This window comes from Branchiostoma floridae, chromosome 13 (assembly GCF_000003815.2).
Source record: "Branchiostoma floridae strain S238N-H82 chromosome 13, Bfl_VNyyK, whole genome shotgun sequence".
NCBI lineage: Eukaryota > Metazoa > Chordata > Leptocardii > Amphioxiformes > Branchiostomatidae > Branchiostoma > Branchiostoma floridae.
Genome location: NC_049991.1, coordinates 2,442,592 through 2,460,606, shown reverse-complemented (window position 1 = coordinate 2,460,606; position 18,015 = coordinate 2,442,592). Strand labels below are relative to the sequence as shown.

Here is an 18,015-nt window from a genome sequence, read left to right as displayed (position 1 = left end):
TGGCACCGGAGTGAAGTTTCAAAGTTGCATTAAATGCCTTTCCCAGGGGTACACAGAGCATATCAGGGGACTCAAACCCAGGGCTGTAATGTTACAAAACTCGACGTCCTCGTAAGGTGTTATTTTGTATTAACTCAACTGTAGGACAGCCAGTATATTGAAATTCTCAGTATATGGAATGTCGGCCCTTGAGTCCAGCTTCAAGTTAGTAATGCTTGTCTATCAGATCATTCCATTGTACCTACCTATTAGAGTTCAGCATGTCAGGAATGCCACCTGGCATTTCACTGAAGTACTGCATAAACTAGTCATATGGGTTCTCATTCACACATGTCAGCATTGTACCGGTACTCAACCAAATTCAAAAGTATGTTACCAAATAGCAACAGTAACAAAATCATCAAAGAAACTGGTTTTCAACACTTTATTTTTGATAAACATAAATAGGTAAAATAAATACTTCAACATATGAGCACTTAAATAAAGTATAATATTAGTATGAAAGTTCATCATACAGGTATTCCATGTTGGTAAAGACGTTAGGAATGAAAACGTTAGTTTACCTGACCAACACTGAGAAAAATTGGCACCAAAATGGTCGTGGAATGGACCAATATACTGCAGCTACTTTTGGGCCATGATAAGTGTCTGCAGTGGAATTTCGAGTAAGTCCTAATATTTTTAAGTATTGGTCATGTACATATGTAAAGTTATACCGGTATCTTCATTCATTATAACATGATAGATTGCAAAATAACTTTGTGAAGATTCCTAATGTATTTTTTTTATATAAATTCATAGATTCTTCCATCTTAACAGATGGCTAGAAAACTATTGGACAATTCCATTTCATAACAATGTTTTCATTAATCTTACCCTGACAAAACATATGGGTTAGATCAATAACAACATGTCCAATCGAGGATACAACATGCTTCGGAATGGTTGTAACATTAAATATGACACATAAGGTAATAAAACATATAGCATTGGTGAGACTACTTTAACATTACAGAGACACAGAAAATACATTCTCCTTTTGTTAACTTTATATCTATCTAATTCATTACACATCTCTTATCTTATACTACTAACCTGGGATTGACAAAGGCAAAATGGTCCAACTTAAATGTGAAGACTGTTGTGATTATGCCTTTGGCAATGTTAACATCTAAAGGGGTGTACGAAATGTAGGTTAAATATAGATTTATTGATCTAACTCCTGTCTTTTGAAAATGTTTTTAAAAACCTGGGAATCAAGTGGGACATCTAATCAAGGAAAGAAAAATCTGACCAGAAATGCTCTCTCCCACCATTTTCCTTGGTTCATACAAGGAGGCTACTGTAAATGCATTTAAGTTCGCGGGGATCTAATTTCGCGGTAGCGGGGATAATGACTTTTCGCGGTGGATTTAATTTTGCGGTAACACCATCGACTGCGATCTAATACCTTTACAGAAAAATGTTCGCAGTGGATTTAAGTTCGCGGTAAAGTGGTCGCCGCGAAAACCGCGAACATTAATCCACCGCGAACATTTCTGCATTTACAGTATATCATTGGTTCATAGAAACTTACTGCATTCCCGTTAGGGTTTAAACTTTAAGTGAGAAGTGTGTTACTTACAGCTCAACAATTTTTAATATCAAATATTACAATTTTTGTAAGTTGTCAGAAAAGCTCCTATCTGTGTGATCATTTTTTTCCACCATTGTGACGGCGAGGACGCTTGGGCACGGTGGGAGCGGCCTCCGATTCGCTTTCCCCGCTGTCCAACAGCATCGAATTCGCGCCCAGCCTTCTTCTACTCCGAGTTGCAGTTGGAGGTCTCCCCTGTGCGGGTGCAACTCTCCTCTGTGCGGTTGCACTTCTCTCGTTTGCCCCTGCCGCAATTTGCATCATTACGGTTACTCTTCGTCTTCTCCGTGATTCCCTCGCCGTGACTTCCTCGGCCCCGGAGATGTCGATTTCCACAATTTCTCTCGTAGAGCTCCGATTTGTTTGAGTCTGTTGTGCAGAGCCCCCCTGCTGTTGCGACTCCCCTCCCTCTCTTTGTGTGCGATTGGCCACTGCGTCATCTCTTTGCTGATTGGATGACTGATTGCCGTCGCTGCTGCCTATCGTGATGACGGGCGGCGTCGCGTTATTGCGCTGGCTTCTCCTCTCCGCTGCCCTTTGCCTAGCGAATGAGCACTGAGACCTGGCCGAACCTTGTGGTCTGGGCGCACCTCTGTTTCTAGTGCTCCCTTGAACTTGGTTTGTCCTTGACCTCTGTGACCTTTGACCTGTTTGCCTGTTTCTGGAATTCCTGATGACCAGAGGTGTTCCCCTGACACGAATTATGGACCTGGATGGTGGAAACATATGTACAGGGTAAATCAAATGGACCATTCATAGTATTAATAATGGTAAATCCCTGGATATCAAAGATCTTTACACATAAACAAGTGTTTATGCCCATTTTCCCTCTGGCAATGTCAATTTTAAATCAAACAAAGTGAAACATTTGTACTACAAATGTACCTCAAAAATGTTTTTGTTTGTTTGTTTGTTTCACTAGAAAGCAACTTCAAGGCTATGCGCTATATGAGTAGGACTGAAACAGCATCTCTTCTTCCAAAGTCAGAAACATTATGATGAGACATGCTAAACTCACTATGATTCGAGGACTAACTGACCCAATAAGAGAAGCAGGGTTTACGAAAGGTGCTTGGGAGATTCCCTCCCCAATCTAGATCCAAAATGGTTTTGATCCACTCATACAGTCATGTACCTCTTTTTGATAAGTGTGGTGGGTTCTTTAACATGCTTGGCTCTCCTCAAACATGGAATCTCCAGTTAACATAATACCAAAGGGATGTTTTTAACAGAAGCTAGATAGTCTCTCTAATTTTCACCTGGTTAAAGTGAGGTAATTACATACAAACACCCAAATACACATCTTTAAAAATAATTCTATTCCAAACACAATAACAATAGAACAAACATACCTGTCCTGGGGTCGAGAAATGCCTTCCTGACGTGTCGGCTGCCGAGCATTGGTTGTCCTTCCTTCGTCTACAACACTGCACAAGAGATAACATAAGTCTTAATCATTGAGTTCACTTCACACACATTGTTCAAATTCCAGTTCTTTTCATGATCAAGCAAATTCACAAGTGATGTTCTAGCTCTGCAATATTCAAGTATTTGCTTTTGGACAAAATTGTATTGAATCAAAACTGATGTATCTCTCACCTAGGCCCATCTGCATTGTCACCCACTTCCTCACTGTCTTCCACAAGCACAGTGTCCTCCAGTCTGTTAGAAGCTGGGCAGGCATTTTCCTGACGAGATCTCACCTGTTCGCTCTCAACTGTTGTTTTAGAACGATTCTGGCTGTTTTGCTGTGTCGAAGTAGTGCTGCTTTGTACTGTGTCATTATTGGGAGGATCTGGCTCAAAAGCAAGCCCTCTACGACGTCTTAACATTCTGGTGTTAGATGTCGATACTGGTGCCCTCTGATCTGTTGCTGTTCTTTCGGAACGGTTCTGGCTGTTTTGCTGTGTTGAGCCAGCCGTGCTGTCTTGTTCTGTTCCACTTCTGGGAGAATCCGGTTCATAATGTAGCCCTCTACGAAATCTTACCATTCTGGTGACAGAGGTAGATATTGGTGCCCTCTGATTTAATGCTGTTTCGGAACGATTCTGGCTGTTTTGCTGTGTCGAAGTAGTGCTGTTTTGTACTGTTCCACTTCTGGGAGAATCCGGTTCATAATGTAGCCCTCTACGTTGTCTTACCATTCTAGTGTCAGAGGTCGATGCTGCTGGTGCCCTCTGATCTGCTGTTCTTTCGGAACTATTCTGGCTGTTTTGCTGTGTCGAGGTAGTGCTGTTTTGTACTGTTCCACTTCTGGAAGAATCCAGACCAACTGCAAGCCCTCCACCATGTCTTAACCTTTTAGATCTAGAGTTGGATGTTCCACTTATGGGAGAATACAGAGGCAATGAAAGCCCTCCACCATAACTTAACCTTCCAGATCTAGAGTTGGATGTTCCACTTCTGGAAGAATACGGACCAAGCCCTCCACCATAACTTAACCTTCTAGAGTTGGATGTCGATGTTGTTGCCCTCTGAGTGCCTCCTGTTGTTTCAGACCGATCATGCTGGCTGTTTTGCTGAGACGATCCAGATTCTACATGTACGTTCGTGCTCCGTCTGTTAACGTTCTGGTCTGTTGGAGCAGTTTCCGATTCTGAGGGAGAGTCTTCATCATATGTCAGATCGGAATCGGACGCCAGTAGGTACCGTAGGTTTTCAGAGTGGTCTGATGACGATTCTGCCTCCTCAGAGGAGTCTGATTCAATAGTAGATTCTTCATCTTCAGAGACAGTTTCATTTTCTCTACTTCTAGATTCTTCATCTTCAGAGAAGGTTTCGCTTTCGGTACCTCTAGATTCTTCATCTTCAGAGAAGGTTTCGCTTTCTGTACCTCTAGATTCTTCGTCTTCAGAGAAGCGTTCGCTTTCTGTACCTCTACTGTTGGCTTGTGTGGAGCCCTGAGTGCGATGTTCCATTCCTTCCGCCCTGGTTCTTTCTTGAGGCTGTACTTCTCCCCTGTCCGCATTGCTCTCTTCTGCATTTGTTTCAGCAGTGTTAGTAGCGATCCCAGCATCACTGTGTGTGTTACCTTGTCCTCCTTCCTCATTTTCATCTTCTCCATCTGAGGGAATGTGATGTGATGGGCTATTTGCAGGTGAGGGTTGGTATTCATCAGGTGAGTCAATATGGTACAGGCTAAGTGAGCCAATCGGACGTGGCGGACTATTTGCCGGTGAGGGTTGGTATTCATTAGGTGAGTCAATAGTGTGAGGTGGGCTATTTGCAGGTGAGGGTTGGTATTGATCAGGTGAGTCAATGGGGCGAGGTGGGCTATTTGCAGGTGAGGGTTGGTATTCATCCGGTGAGTCAATATGGTACAGGCTAAGTGAGCCAATCGGACGTGGCAGACTATTTGCCGGTGAGGGTTGGTATTCATTAGGTACTAGTAAGTCAATGGGGCGAGGTGGGCTATTTGCCGGTGAGGGTTGATATGGGGAACTTTCAGCTGTGGGTTGGAATAGGCTACTTTCAGGCGACGTTTCAGGTGGGATATTTTCAATATCTGAACTGTCGGACTCTGACCAGTGTAATTGCCTTGATGCTTGCGGAATGGCCGCATCTCTGTGCCCCTCGGTGTTGTCAGGAGCCAGTCCTGTTGCGTTTTCGAGATCGACGCACAGGTTGTGAAGGGTTCCGGGTGTTTCGGTGTTCATGTTCTTCTTCAGGTAGTTTCTGCTCCTCCAGCACAGGAACTTCAGGTTGTCCACTCTGGTTTGTAACTCTGCATTTTGCTGTTGGAGAGAACGCTTCTCCCGTTCTTGTTCTATGAGCAAGATAGAAAATGGAAAGATTTAGAGAAAAACTGATGGATTAAGAGCAAAGTCTCAAAATTGGTTTTGGAAAAAGACTTTTTTGTAGAGCTTAGCAAAGGCAGAACAGGATTCACACACACACACACACACACACACACACACACACACACACAAACAAACACACAAATACGTAGTATACAATAGCCCAAATGCATAATACTGTAAATGCAGAAATGTTCATGGTTTTCCACATTTTTCCATGGCAGTAAGAGACCACCGTGAAAAGTCCTTTTTCCCACTACCTCGAAATTAAATCCCCGCGAACTTAAATGCATTTACAGTAGTACACACACACACACAAACACAGAGTGATACACACAGAGACACACACACATACACAGATGCACACACACACACACACACATACACACACACACACAGAGTGATACACACAAAGACACACACACATACACATACACAGATGCACACACAAACACACACACACGAGTGATACACACAAAGACATGCACACATACTCAGATGCGCACATGCAATGTACACACACCAGTATTCAGCTGCTTGACTATATATTGACTGATCTAACTCTAAGAAGGTCTGGTCTAAGAAGGAAAGATGCACTAGTCCACACAAAACTGAACACTATTCTCTTTACCCTAGTTATACATGTACAGCATAAAACATCTATTAGTTTGTACACTACCTTCTAGTTTCTTCTTCAACTCCAGAATACAGCTGTGTCCAGCCTGTTCCTTCCTGAGTATGGAGATGCCACATCCCTTCAGACAGGTTTCCCTGTGGTAGTCACACACACCGCGATGGTCGTCCATGTTTATTCTTAGAACTTGTATGTCGCACCCTTCATTGGGACAGGGCACCGAGGCATAGTCACAGGTCTGGGGACAGAAAAATATTTCATTTAATATTCACTTATGCCATATCTGGGCCACAATACAGAGTCCAGCCCAGGTGAAAACTTAGCCTGGGTATCATCCAGGTAGTAGTTTGCTCCTATGTTTGCTTTTGCTACCCGACTGAGGAACTGCATATTCAAATCTTTTGGTGGTGACTTCAGTTAATGAGCGAGACAAGGGTTCTAGAGCGCTGGTTCGATGACTACAGGCCATCCCGCAAGCGGACAGAGGGTGTTTGGGGTGTTGGAACACTGTTCGAATGAGCGCTTGAACCCTTTCCTTAATTCACACCAATCAATGCCCTCATTCAAAATTTGGACAATTTCAGACATTAGAGATGTCAAGGTTCCCAGATGGAATAGCAGGTAAGCGACTGTATATAGCCTACAAAAAATATGTTGGAGCAAACAAACTATCCGGATGGTACCCAGGCTAGTGCTAACCTGGGTTATCAGATGGGTATCTACCATCTCACTGGCTGCCATAGAGTAATTCAAAAGCATTTTGAATGCGCCAAGTGTGCTGTTGTTATTGACTTGAATACCCGATTCAGACATCAGGGGTGCCTAAGCATTTGCACGAACCCTATAAAATTCGTACAAATATTATGTGATACGCACAAATCACTATGCGAAAACGCACGAATATTATGAAATTCGCACGAATCAATATATGTGATACACACGAACCTTATGAGATTTGCACGAACCTTATGCAAAATTGCGCAACCACTGCCGGGGTCACGTGACAGATGGAGTGGGATTTTCAAGATGATGGCTTCGATCGGCGGCGACGGAAAATACGATGTAACACGCCGAAATGAAGCAAAACAGTAGCTCATAGGCTAACAAATACGTCTTTGTGACGGTAAATGTCTATTCCGTACTTTGAAATATAAATATCACGGTATAAACGCTCAAAATCATGCCTTCTCCTTGGCCACCCTTCTTGCATAAGGTTCGTGCAAATCTCATAAGGTTCGTGTGTATCACATAGTGATTCGTGCGAATTTCATAATATTCGTGCATTTTCGCATAGTGATTCCTGTGATTTTCATAAGGTTCGTGCGTTTTCGCATAGTGATTCGTGCGTATCTCATAATATTTGTACGAATTTCATAGGGTTCATGCAAATGGTTAGGCACCCCTGGACAATGGAATTGTTCTTACAATTTTGTTTGAGAATAGAATGCGCATTCTACAATAGAAAGTGTGTTTTTTATTTGAGTTTGAGATCATAACAAAAGGCTACACGGTGTCTCCACCTTTTTCCCAGCCCTCTCATGGTAGTTGGGCGACCCTACCCACAGTATGGCTGATACCTCTGGTGATATGGAGCATACCATGTTGTATTCTATATAAGTACCTACCTGCTTATGGTTGTCATAGTACTCCAGCTGAACCCTCTTCTCACAGCCTGCCTGGTGGTTCTCACAGCGTATGGTGAGGTGGCTGATCAGGTTACGGACCATGGGTAACACAGGCTTGATCATGTGGCAGTGTTTGCGACAGTTAGGGCAGGTGCTGTGCGACCGCAGCCACTGCTGGATGCAGTCCTTACAGAAGACGTGGCCACACGGACACTCCTGCGGGTCTTCCATCACGCACCTAGAAGAGAATTTTAGTTTGTCTTCTTCTTCTTCTTAAGATTACGCGCCAAACCTAAGAGCATGGTGGGGATATGGCATGGAGGGGCTGGTCATTTTGTATTTTTCAAGACACGGCATAGGCCTTGAAAAGTTGTGCATTTGAAATCGTCTCAGCCTCGACTTTCCGGAAGTCCTACTTTGAAGCCCATCTTCACGAACGGTAAGGTAACATGCATTGGCATAATACCGGTCATAAGCCTTATACCGGTCGATTAAAAATAGTGGAACTTAAAGAGATCTACACATGCAACAATAGTTATTTCTGAGGTATGCACACTTCAGACATCTAGGTGTCCAATACATAATTTACAAAGCATCGATAACAATGCATTCGAAGACAACAAGGCCAAACGTTTTCAGGTCATTTTCGGGGCAGGCGAGCTCGTCGTGGGACAAACGCACTGTCACGTTCATCGCCAGATTTGTAGATAATAATCACATGTGCTCACGAAACAAGACGAACATGATTCAACAGCAATCTTGAATTTCTGTTGGTGACCTACAACTCGTGTAAAAGTGTGAGGAACCGTTGCATTATCGCCCGGATCTACGGCTGAATGGGTCAAATTGAACGTACGCCGCCATTTTCCCGCCATTTTTAATGCTACGGCCAGCAGTAAAGTTTTACGTCATAGCGGTTGTGACGGACCAAAATTAAACTAGAAAGGCCGACATTTGCTTAAGAGCAAATACAGCATATTTCAGCCATACCCCTTCCCACGCAACATTGGACTGTTCCAAATCACCCCTGCGCAAAAATGGAACATCCTCTTAACAGTACATTATCCCCCAAAGTGGACTGGTATTGTGAATTGATTCCAGGTAAAAACAGAGCTTGCTTCTATTTTTCAGAAAATGACAATAATCACACCTTCCATTCAGAAAATTTTCATCATGACTGAAAATTGTTGAATGACTTCATGTAATGTCATTTAGTGGGGCCGCGTAGCACAGTGGTAGTGTATTCGGCCCGTAACCGAGAGGTCGCCGGTTCGAATCCGACTGCCGTGTTGCCGGTCTTGTGCCCTTGGGAAAGGCACTTTACACGAATTTCCTCACTTTACTCAAGTGAAAAATGAGTCGTCCCTCGGATAGGACGTTAAATGGAGGTCCCGTGTATGGGGAGAGTCACACCCCATGCACGTTAAAGAACCCCCACACGTGCGATGGTGCGGTGTGGTTGGAGCAAACCCCTCTGTCCGGAGTTGGTGATTCACTTCAAATCACCCGGTTGTAGGCCTGGCGAACCTCCATACCGTATCAGCCACACGGTGATTTACATCATTCACCCAGACGGGAGACCTGGCGCATCCCCGTCTTGTAATTAGCCAGCGAAAGGGTATGTCACCCCGTAAGGGGCGGTATCACCCCGTCGTGTGTAAACATGTGCGAACATGTGTGATCACGTCGACCGATGATGATGATGATGATGAATGTCATTAACAATTTTCAGTACGATAACTAGGTGTAAGTTTAAAAAAGTATAAGCTCCTTGTGATGTGGGTACATTTATTATTGCAGTGAACTTTTTTTTATTCAAGTAGGGCATACGATTTAATAATTATCAAGCAGGTGCAGGTACTGTAGGAGCGTTTGTTTTCTTCAAGCTGTAAAACTGTTAAACTGTTTTACTTTGTATGCAATCAGCCATCGAGCCTATTCTTATTTTAGTTTAACAACTTCCTGCCAGACCCGGAAGATACGATTGAAACTTGTTCGAGGATTTATTTTCGTCTGTCTGGTCAGTCTGTTCATACCCTCGAGGCTGGCACTGAGAGTGTTTTATTGGGCTGAAACTCTGGCAGTTTAAAGTTACTTACAATTTAAATGTTCAACTTCAAAGTTTATGTCAAACAACAACAGCACTAGGAAATGTGGCCACTATAGACAGGTGGTCACTATAGAGAAAATGCTGATCTATTGACTAGGAGCCATACGTTACACATGATCATTAATCATATAAACATTGCACAGGTAAGCCAATTGTTTAGATGTACAATTAAGTTCAAATAATTCTGAAGAGAAATATAGATGAGAAAATAATCATTCTCGCCACTGTCTAACTTATAATTACGTATCAAAACTAAACGCAGATTTTCTAACTAACGCACCTTTCCCCGACTTCATCAAAGGACCGCCGGCTATCAATCAAACACGGCTGTTGATTAGACTTAGAGTTTCAAACAGCCATGTGCTGTGTGCCAGTTGACAGCGAACTTCATGCTACGTGATGTTTTACATTGCTTGGACCTTCTTTCCTACAGCGGTGCTTCTACAAAATATTTAGACTGTAACACTGAGTCCCACATGTTTTATAGAATAGAATTTGACGCAGAACAGCGTTTTTTGCTGGGTATTTTTCTTGAAACATGTTCGTGGGAATATCAGCGAGGCGGCGACGTAGGGATATCAGACCGTCAACAAAAGTCGCACGGCGGCTAACGTCGCATCGAAGATACTAGCGCTATAAATAAGCGCTTCAACTAAGGATGGCAACCCGTACAATATTTTTGTATACTGTTGAGCTAAGTAAAGTTTGTTGTTTATGAGGTTTTAGTTGTCTTTGAAGCTTTGACCCGAAATATTTTAAAGTCAAACTGCTGAAGAGAAGTAAGTGACTGCTACGATTATCGTAGATATGGCCCTAAAAAAACTGATAAAAGAAGCCTTCTCAATAGTCTAAAATGCAAGAGCTTCCGGGGGGGCTTCGCCCACCTGGGTCCCCCCCCCCCCCCCCCCACAGTGGCCCTGCCCCTGGACCCCGCCAGGGACATTCGGCGGCCCCCGGACCCCTGTCCGACGCTTTGAAAAAATCCTGGCGAGAAGTCTGTACGGCCTGAGTCTTCAAGTTAACGTATTGTGTGGTCCCGCTTATGAATATTAATTAGCCTTCGCTTTCCTCTTCGCTGATTGGCTGAACCATGAATTGAATTAACTCTTCCTGCCGGCTAGACGCAGGTGCAGATGTCGGCTCTGTGGGGTGAACGTCCGAAAGATCATGGCATGGAGAACGAAAGAAAACCAATTTCCCCTAAAACAAAAGTGCTGTAATTAAGCCTTTTACAGTACTTTAAGCCAAAAATTTTACTTGGATCATTTTACCAACTATCTTATGCCTATCTATACCAAATGTTACTCATACCAGGGTACAGGGGTGCAAAATATACCGTTATAAGACCGTCAACAACAGTCGCACGGAGCTAACAGCGCAGCGAAAATACCATCGCTAGCGTTTCAACTCCGGATAACAAGTTATAAGTACTGTTGAACTCAGTAACATTAAAGTTTGTTTTTAGTTGCCTTTGACGGTTTGACCTGAAATAGTGTTACGCTAAACTCCTGAAGAGAAGTTGACTGCTGCGATTATCATAGATATGCCCCTAAGAACTGATACAATATAAAGCCTTCTAAATAGTGTAAAATGCGAGAGCCTTAGGCGGGCTTCGCTCCCCCTGGCGGGAACACTGCTATATACGGGATCATGAGGCCCCGCTTATGAATATTAATTAGCCTTTGGCCTCCTCTTCGCTGATTGGCTAGGTCTTTGATTCAATCAACTCTCCGGCTGACGCGCACAGGTGTGGCTCTGTGCGGGGTCACGGAAGGTCACGTCAGGAGGCCAAAAGAAAACAAATTTCCCCTCAGAAAAGTGCCAAAATTAATCATTTTAAAGTTGTTTATGTCAAAAATTTGACTTGAATCTTGTTACCAAGTATCTAATGCCTATCTATACCAAATTTCAGGACATTTAATTGTAATACCAGGGTACAGGAGCCAAAAGTGTCCTTTTTTGGTCAAAAATTGGCCAAAAATCGCAAAAATAAGCATTTTGTTGCACTGTACACCAAAAGTGTTATTGAATTTATATGAAGGTATTATCAAGGCACATCTGTGTCAAATTTCAGCTCATTCGGTTGTAATACCAAGGTACAGGAGCCAAAAGTGTCCTTTTTTGGTCAAAAATTGGTAAAAAAATCGCAAAAATAAGCATTTTGTTGTACTGTACACCAAAAGTGTTATTGAATTTATATGGGGGCATTATCAAGGCACATCTCTGTCAAATTTCAGCTCATTTGGTTGTAATACCAGGGTACAGGGGCCAAAAGTGTCCTTTTTTGGTCAAAAATTGGTCAAAAAATCGCAAAAATAAGCATTTTGTTGTACTGTACACCAAAAGTGTTATCGAATTTATATGGGGGCATTATCAAGGCACATCTCTGTCAAATTTCAGCTCATTTGGTTGTAATACCAGGGTACAGGGGCCAAAATATACAGTTTTGGTCTAAAATTGACCAAAAAAATCTCAATAAAATCATTTTAGAGGCAGATATGAAAAAAACTGAGAAAAAAGCATCAAGGTATTGGCCCATTCTACCCCTGTGCCAAATTTCAGGTCATTCGGTCCAGGAACGGCAGAGATGAATCACTTTGAAGATTTGACAGGAGAAAGAAGAAAGAAAGAAAGAAACATTACGAATACAATATATTTCACCATACTATGTATGGCTGAAATATAATGAAAATTCTTGTCAGTATACGCCCATTTTCTCATGACTTTTTGTATGCTCATGCAGATTTTTGTTTTGTGCAACTACTAACAGCAAGGACGTTACAGGAAAGAAAGGAACAACAGAGGATGTATAAAGGTACATAGCGGCAGTTAATTGTGCCGTGTTTCGTTCGACCGGTATATTGCACCCCCTTCCAACCACGCGCCCGTTCTCCGTGCAATTCCGCGGTGTGTTCCAATTACGATATTATGTTTTTAGCAGGACCAGAGAGACAAAATAATTTACACAGAAGAAGTGGCAAAGGTAAGCTGTAACAGCAACATGTAACTGGAGAAAATGATGCGTTGATCATTTGCCAAATTAGCATTGCTTGAGAAATTGCAGTAAACCGACCGGTATTATGCCAATGGATGTTACAGTTTGAGAGTCCATTTGTTTTTGTTTTCTCAACTATGTGTTAATGTCTAAAACAGGGAGACTGACGCAATTTCGTAATCTCACTACATTCATATAGGATATCAACAACGATACCAGAGCTGTGTACCTAAAATTAAACCTTGATATATATAAACTTGTATATGTACCTATAAATTGTTTGGGTACAGGTCCGGACCTAACCATCTTGTGTACCTGTATCTGTACCTAAGCAAACTAAAACTACTCTCCAAGCAGAGGTTATGCTCCGGCTGTTTTTTTTTTTTTTTTAATTTTTTTTAGTCGTTTTTATCGGGCTTTCTATTTCTTTTTTTTTTATATATCTTGCTGTATCAAAACCTAACTGGCTGGCGTATACGTACTTCAAGAAAAATGACAAAATAGAAAGCCCGATAAAAACGACTAAAAAAACGTTAAAAAAACAGCCGGAGCCTAACGTCTGCTTGGAGAGTAAACTAAAACACTATTGGACACAACTTTTCAAGACTTCAGGTAAGTGAATCCCTAAGCAATGATGGCTATTGTGATAATTTTCGGGTTTCGAAAATTCATAAGAATTGTTTTGAGATTCAAGTATGTAATTCAAAAATGATAATTCATCACTGAAATGGGCTGTTGGCTATTACAGTTAATTGATCAAACTTGTTTAGGTATATGTACAGTTCCGGACCCGTACCTAAACTACTGTACCTGTATCTAAAATGTATTCATGTTCACAGTTCTACCAAGAGACCTAGATCACGAGGCTGGAACGGCATCGAAAATGGCTTCAAACATGGCCAAGGATACACGGCGTTCTGAAGATACAACATCGGAGAGAAAGACATTCAAATGCTTCCAGTGCTCATTCGAGTGTTCTGACAAGAACGATCTTCATCTTCACATGAGAGATGTGCAATGTTACTTAGGCATTGAGGGAAATGTTTCTGACAGAGACAAGTTGAAGACCCTTAGAGAGGAATACACAGTGAAGGATACAGCCCAACTCTTTTATAGCAGCATGGCATGTCGCATTGGGAGGACCCCAAGTGTCACTAGTAAAACAATTGGTACAAACCATAGAGTGACTGAGAAGCAGGCAAACGAAAGGTACATAAATATAGGTAAGGACGCAGTTGGAACATCAAATCCAACGAAGTGTAAAGTAGTATACGAGCGCTGCAAACAAAATTTGTGTGGTGGAAATGTGGCTTCTGAGGGCACAAACATCCCCCAAATGACTCCTATGCCTACATCCAAGACGCAAAGATTGACCGTGAACGCTAGGCATGCCGACAAGCTACGAAGAGTCTTACAACAACAAGGAATCAGAGATAGATTTACAAGCATGCTAAGAATAAAGATGAGAAAGAAGCTTATGGAGTTGGGGATAACAAAACAATCTCCAGTTGTGGTAAAGAAACGAAAACTGGCAGTTGAAGAGAAAAAGAAGCAATTGGAAATTCCTGAAAAGCAACAGGTGTTGCCACATGGGTCCATACATATCACAGCCCGTGATCAACACAACGCGACAGGTGTCCACGGCTTCGGTAGCAAACGTCCAGCGACCGCAGAGGAAGACGCTATGGGCCACCGTAGACCATCATTCCCGCAAGGAAACGGTACCGTTTCCTCTTCCGTACCCATTGACCTCCGCGTCAAACGCACAACCACACAATCATCCACCACGACAAGACATGAAGAACTTGACCTCCATCGGATGCGACCTCCAAGTTTACCCAATCGTGCAGAAACCGGTAGGACACAACATTCTGGTCATCATGATATGAACAATATAAAGTACGTTCGTCAAAGGAGTTTGAGCCAGGCACTGAGGGAGGTCGAGAGGTGCCTTTGTCGGGACTGTCGCCCTGTGTTTCTCACTGGAGTTCAGACTATCGATCGATGTCACGCAGAACTTAGGCGCGAGACCCAATCTCGACGTTTAACCAATCAGTGATGACAAAGGGTTAAAAGGACACGAACAGACTACCCAAGGTCATTATACATGGACATTATAAACAAAGGATGATCAATACGTTTTTAGTTTTACCAAGAAATAAGATGCACAACTCAAATTTCGGGGGATAATTACATAGTATGAAGTCTTTCAATACAACGTTACACCAAATTTCAAAACTTTATAGTCGTTTCTTTATTACATTCCATTAAGTGGTGAGAAAAAGCAATGGTGTATTGTGATCAGAGCTGTGTGGGTCGTGTTCCTCATATCATGAAATCTTCGAAGACGTCATGCCAAATGTATACTTAATGACGATTATGCTACGGCATTTGAGTTATGCACCTTTTCCTTGCTTAGGTAGACGTCATTGCACAAACACAGGGAAAACAATATTTTGGAAATATGAAGATATCTTTACTAGCAAGGGCTTGAACATATACTCATCTAGATCAAAAGTTCTTTTCAATTTATCTTATCAATTATTGATATTAACAGGATGTCTGTACAATATTTAAAACATGGTAACCATGTTTTAAAAACCGTTGTACTTTTTGTGTGTCTATTCTAACTCGAGATTATTATTACCTGTACAGAGCAATATAGAAAGCTTTAGGTCAATCATTCATAAGCAGATGTATGGCGATAGTTACGTAATGTATCTACTTAATGACATAAAGTGGTATCATGGTGTGCCTGTGATTATGTCCGACAGCATGCCGTTCACACCTGCTACGACAGGCGTCGCTTCTAGGGATTTTGCTCCCGTGTAAAGTTTGGGTTACATACCCATGGCATTCAAAACATTGACGATGATTCGTGGAGTCACTTTTCAAATAGAAATGTCATGATAAGACTGGGCACACTACAATGTACCTATAGGATAAGATTGGACACAGAAAAAAAGGTGGCGCAATAGATAAATTAATTGCACACATACATGTAGATAGGCTATGTAACGCACCCAACGCAATAGACTAACATAAGGCTGACATGAAATATCCGTAGTATTCAATTCAAGTTGGTGCAAACTAGGCTTAAGTTCAATAGATACTAGTACTATAAGAATAAGGCAAGGAATTGTATAGGGTATACTGAAAACTGCCCTCAAGGAGCAAACCATTCAGTATCCACAATGGAAAGACAGTGGCAAAGCTGTATCAAGGTCGACGGGGCATGCCTACACTACACCTGACTGAACGCTAGTTATTATGTAGTCATTTGACCTTTCGTGTAAGCTACCTGCTCTAATAGGTGGTACAACAAATCTGAAGCAGCTTTTAACCTGAATGGAACTTTTCTCAGACATTGTTCTTATAGTATGGTCTTAACTGGTGTATAGTAAAGTTTAGAATGGTACGGGGCTTGGGTAGTTTTTTTATAGAATGGTAACTCTTCAATTGATCTTGCTACAGGCCAAGAGCAAAGGTCTAACGTTACAAATCACCTGGACGGATCCACCCAAACCAAGCCTCAAGGCAAACTACTAATTCCAACGTACAGGGTCTAAAATAGAACACTTACGGTCTTGATTCATGTGACTGCCATGAAAGAATGTCACAAGAAGGAAAGCTCTTTTTGATTTAAAATCTTAGTTAAAAGATTTCAAATTGATAAAACGTTTCAAAATGGGCTATTTGTTCCATATCGAAAAGGTCATCTTTGACGTACGGACGAAAAACTCGCGCGTCATAAAAGATTAGGTACCTCTACGAACACAGTACACTCAAGTTCTTTTGACGTCACTTTGTAATAGACAGACTGTCCATCTTGATTAGTACTTCAACCAATGAGAGAATGGCAATTAGCACTTTAGCCAATGAGAAAGTAGCTGCTTGCGGGTAATTTTTTTTGCATTTCTTAGTATTGACGGAAGTGGGTGCAGATATGGGATCGGTGTTTTACGCAATAGTAACTTACATGTACACTGAATGTTCGTCAGTGTCTGATTCATCGACACATAGTTTATATATGCAAATATCCAGAATACTGTAAAAGCGGAAATATTCGGGGGGATTTGATTTCGCAAAAAGAACAAAAAGGGGTGGTTGGAAATACGGGGTTTTATTGCAAAAGAGAAAATGTTTGCGGTGGTTGTAAGTTCACAGTGAAGAGGTTCTCGTGAATTGCGAACATTTTCAATTTTACAGTTGATGGTATCTCGTGTATGTACACGTGGAACACGGTCCAATAGTTTTGAATGAAGATTCTTTTTACATCACAGTAGATTATATCAGTAATATCGTGGGAACGAATTTGAAGCGTAAAATTGACATCGAGTAACATTTTCTTCCGTAGATATGCCGAATTACACTCAGGCTATGTTAACTTGATTATATCCATTGGATGATATCAGCGCGCGCCACCAATTTTCGTTCGTTTCCAAAACAAAGTTTTCCGACCATACAGCAAACTGCACAAAGCAGCTGCAAACTGAGTCCTCCGAATGACAGACTCTGTACACTTTGTGACTCCAACCACATAGAAAATGAAATCCATTTTCTAGTAGAGTGTCCCAAATACAGTGATATGAGCAATTCTTTTAACAGTGTTCTCAATATAGACACCCGATGCAAACAGTTAACCAAAGACGAACTATTTGTGTATAATGACAGCCAGAGATAACACTGTACAACAAAAACTCTGAGTTTGTATATGCTTGTTTTAAAAAGAGGGAAGAGGCATGTAAACAATAGTTATAGTAATATCATAGCTCTAGATATTTTTTATCCAATTGTTTGATTGTAGCACTACATATCTAGTCTTCAGTATTCCATGCAATAGTATTGAATCACGGCATTTAGCCCATGTGGGCATGAACATGCAAATAAAGATTTCTCTATATGACATACGTTGCGCAAAATATAGGAAAAACGGATACCGATGTCGTAAGACGCCAAAGTCAATTTCAAATTCGAAGAGGAAGATTTCAAGAACAAAAATTAAGAATCTTCTGTATACCATATTCTGTGTTAGTCATTTGTGCATCCTTCCTGACCACTTAGATTTCATAACATTTCTTGACATTTCTTAATTATTCTCACGCTCGCATCAGTTTTGGGGTTCCCAGAGGATGTCATCCTTATAATCAAATCAACATGGCCCAAAGACGTCCCCACAATACCTTTCCTGTCTTTCCAGGTAGCACACGTTCTATCC

The 18,015-nt window shown here is 41.7% G+C and overlaps 3 protein-coding genes across 4 annotated transcripts; 1 reads left to right on the top strand and 2 right to left on the bottom strand.

The window, feature by feature from the left end:
* Nucleotides 1–1,636: 1,636 nt before the first annotated feature.
* LOC118429703 lies at nt 1,637–2,377 on the bottom strand. Its single transcript, XM_035840305.1, has one exon. It carries the CDS (start codon nt 2,360–2,362, stop codon nt 1,694–1,696), a length of 669 nt encoding a protein of 222 aa, XP_035696198.1. The 5' UTR covers nt 2,363–2,377; the 3' UTR covers nt 1,637–1,693.
* An 854-nt stretch (nt 2,378–3,231) lies between these two features.
* Nucleotides 3,232–7,970, bottom strand: LOC118429323 (serine/arginine repetitive matrix protein 2-like). The gene is made up of 4 exons (XM_035839805.1): nt 7,693–7,970; nt 6,113–6,305; nt 5,052–5,402; nt 3,232–4,859 (listed from the first exon to the last, which is right to left on the bottom strand). Exons 1-4 carry the CDS (start codon nt 7,921–7,923, stop codon nt 3,232–3,234), a joined length of 2,403 nt encoding a protein of 800 aa, XP_035695698.1. The 5' UTR covers nt 7,924–7,970.
* A 63-nt stretch (nt 7,971–8,033) lies between these two features.
* On the top strand, nt 8,034–17,175 carry LOC118429197. 2 transcript variants are annotated; one of them, XM_035839659.1, is made up of 2 exons: nt 8,034–8,131; nt 13,637–17,175. In XM_035839659.1, exon 2 carries the CDS (start codon nt 13,681–13,683, stop codon nt 14,854–14,856), a length of 1,176 nt encoding a protein of 391 aa, XP_035695552.1. In that variant the 5' UTR covers nt 8,034–8,131; nt 13,637–13,680; the 3' UTR covers nt 14,857–17,175. The 2 variants fall into 2 exon arrangements, with proteins under 2 accessions (XP_035695552.1, XP_035695550.1); XM_035839657.1 differs by having other exon boundaries at nt 8,034–8,136.
* The last annotated feature ends 840 nt before the right edge of the window (nt 17,176–18,015 follow it).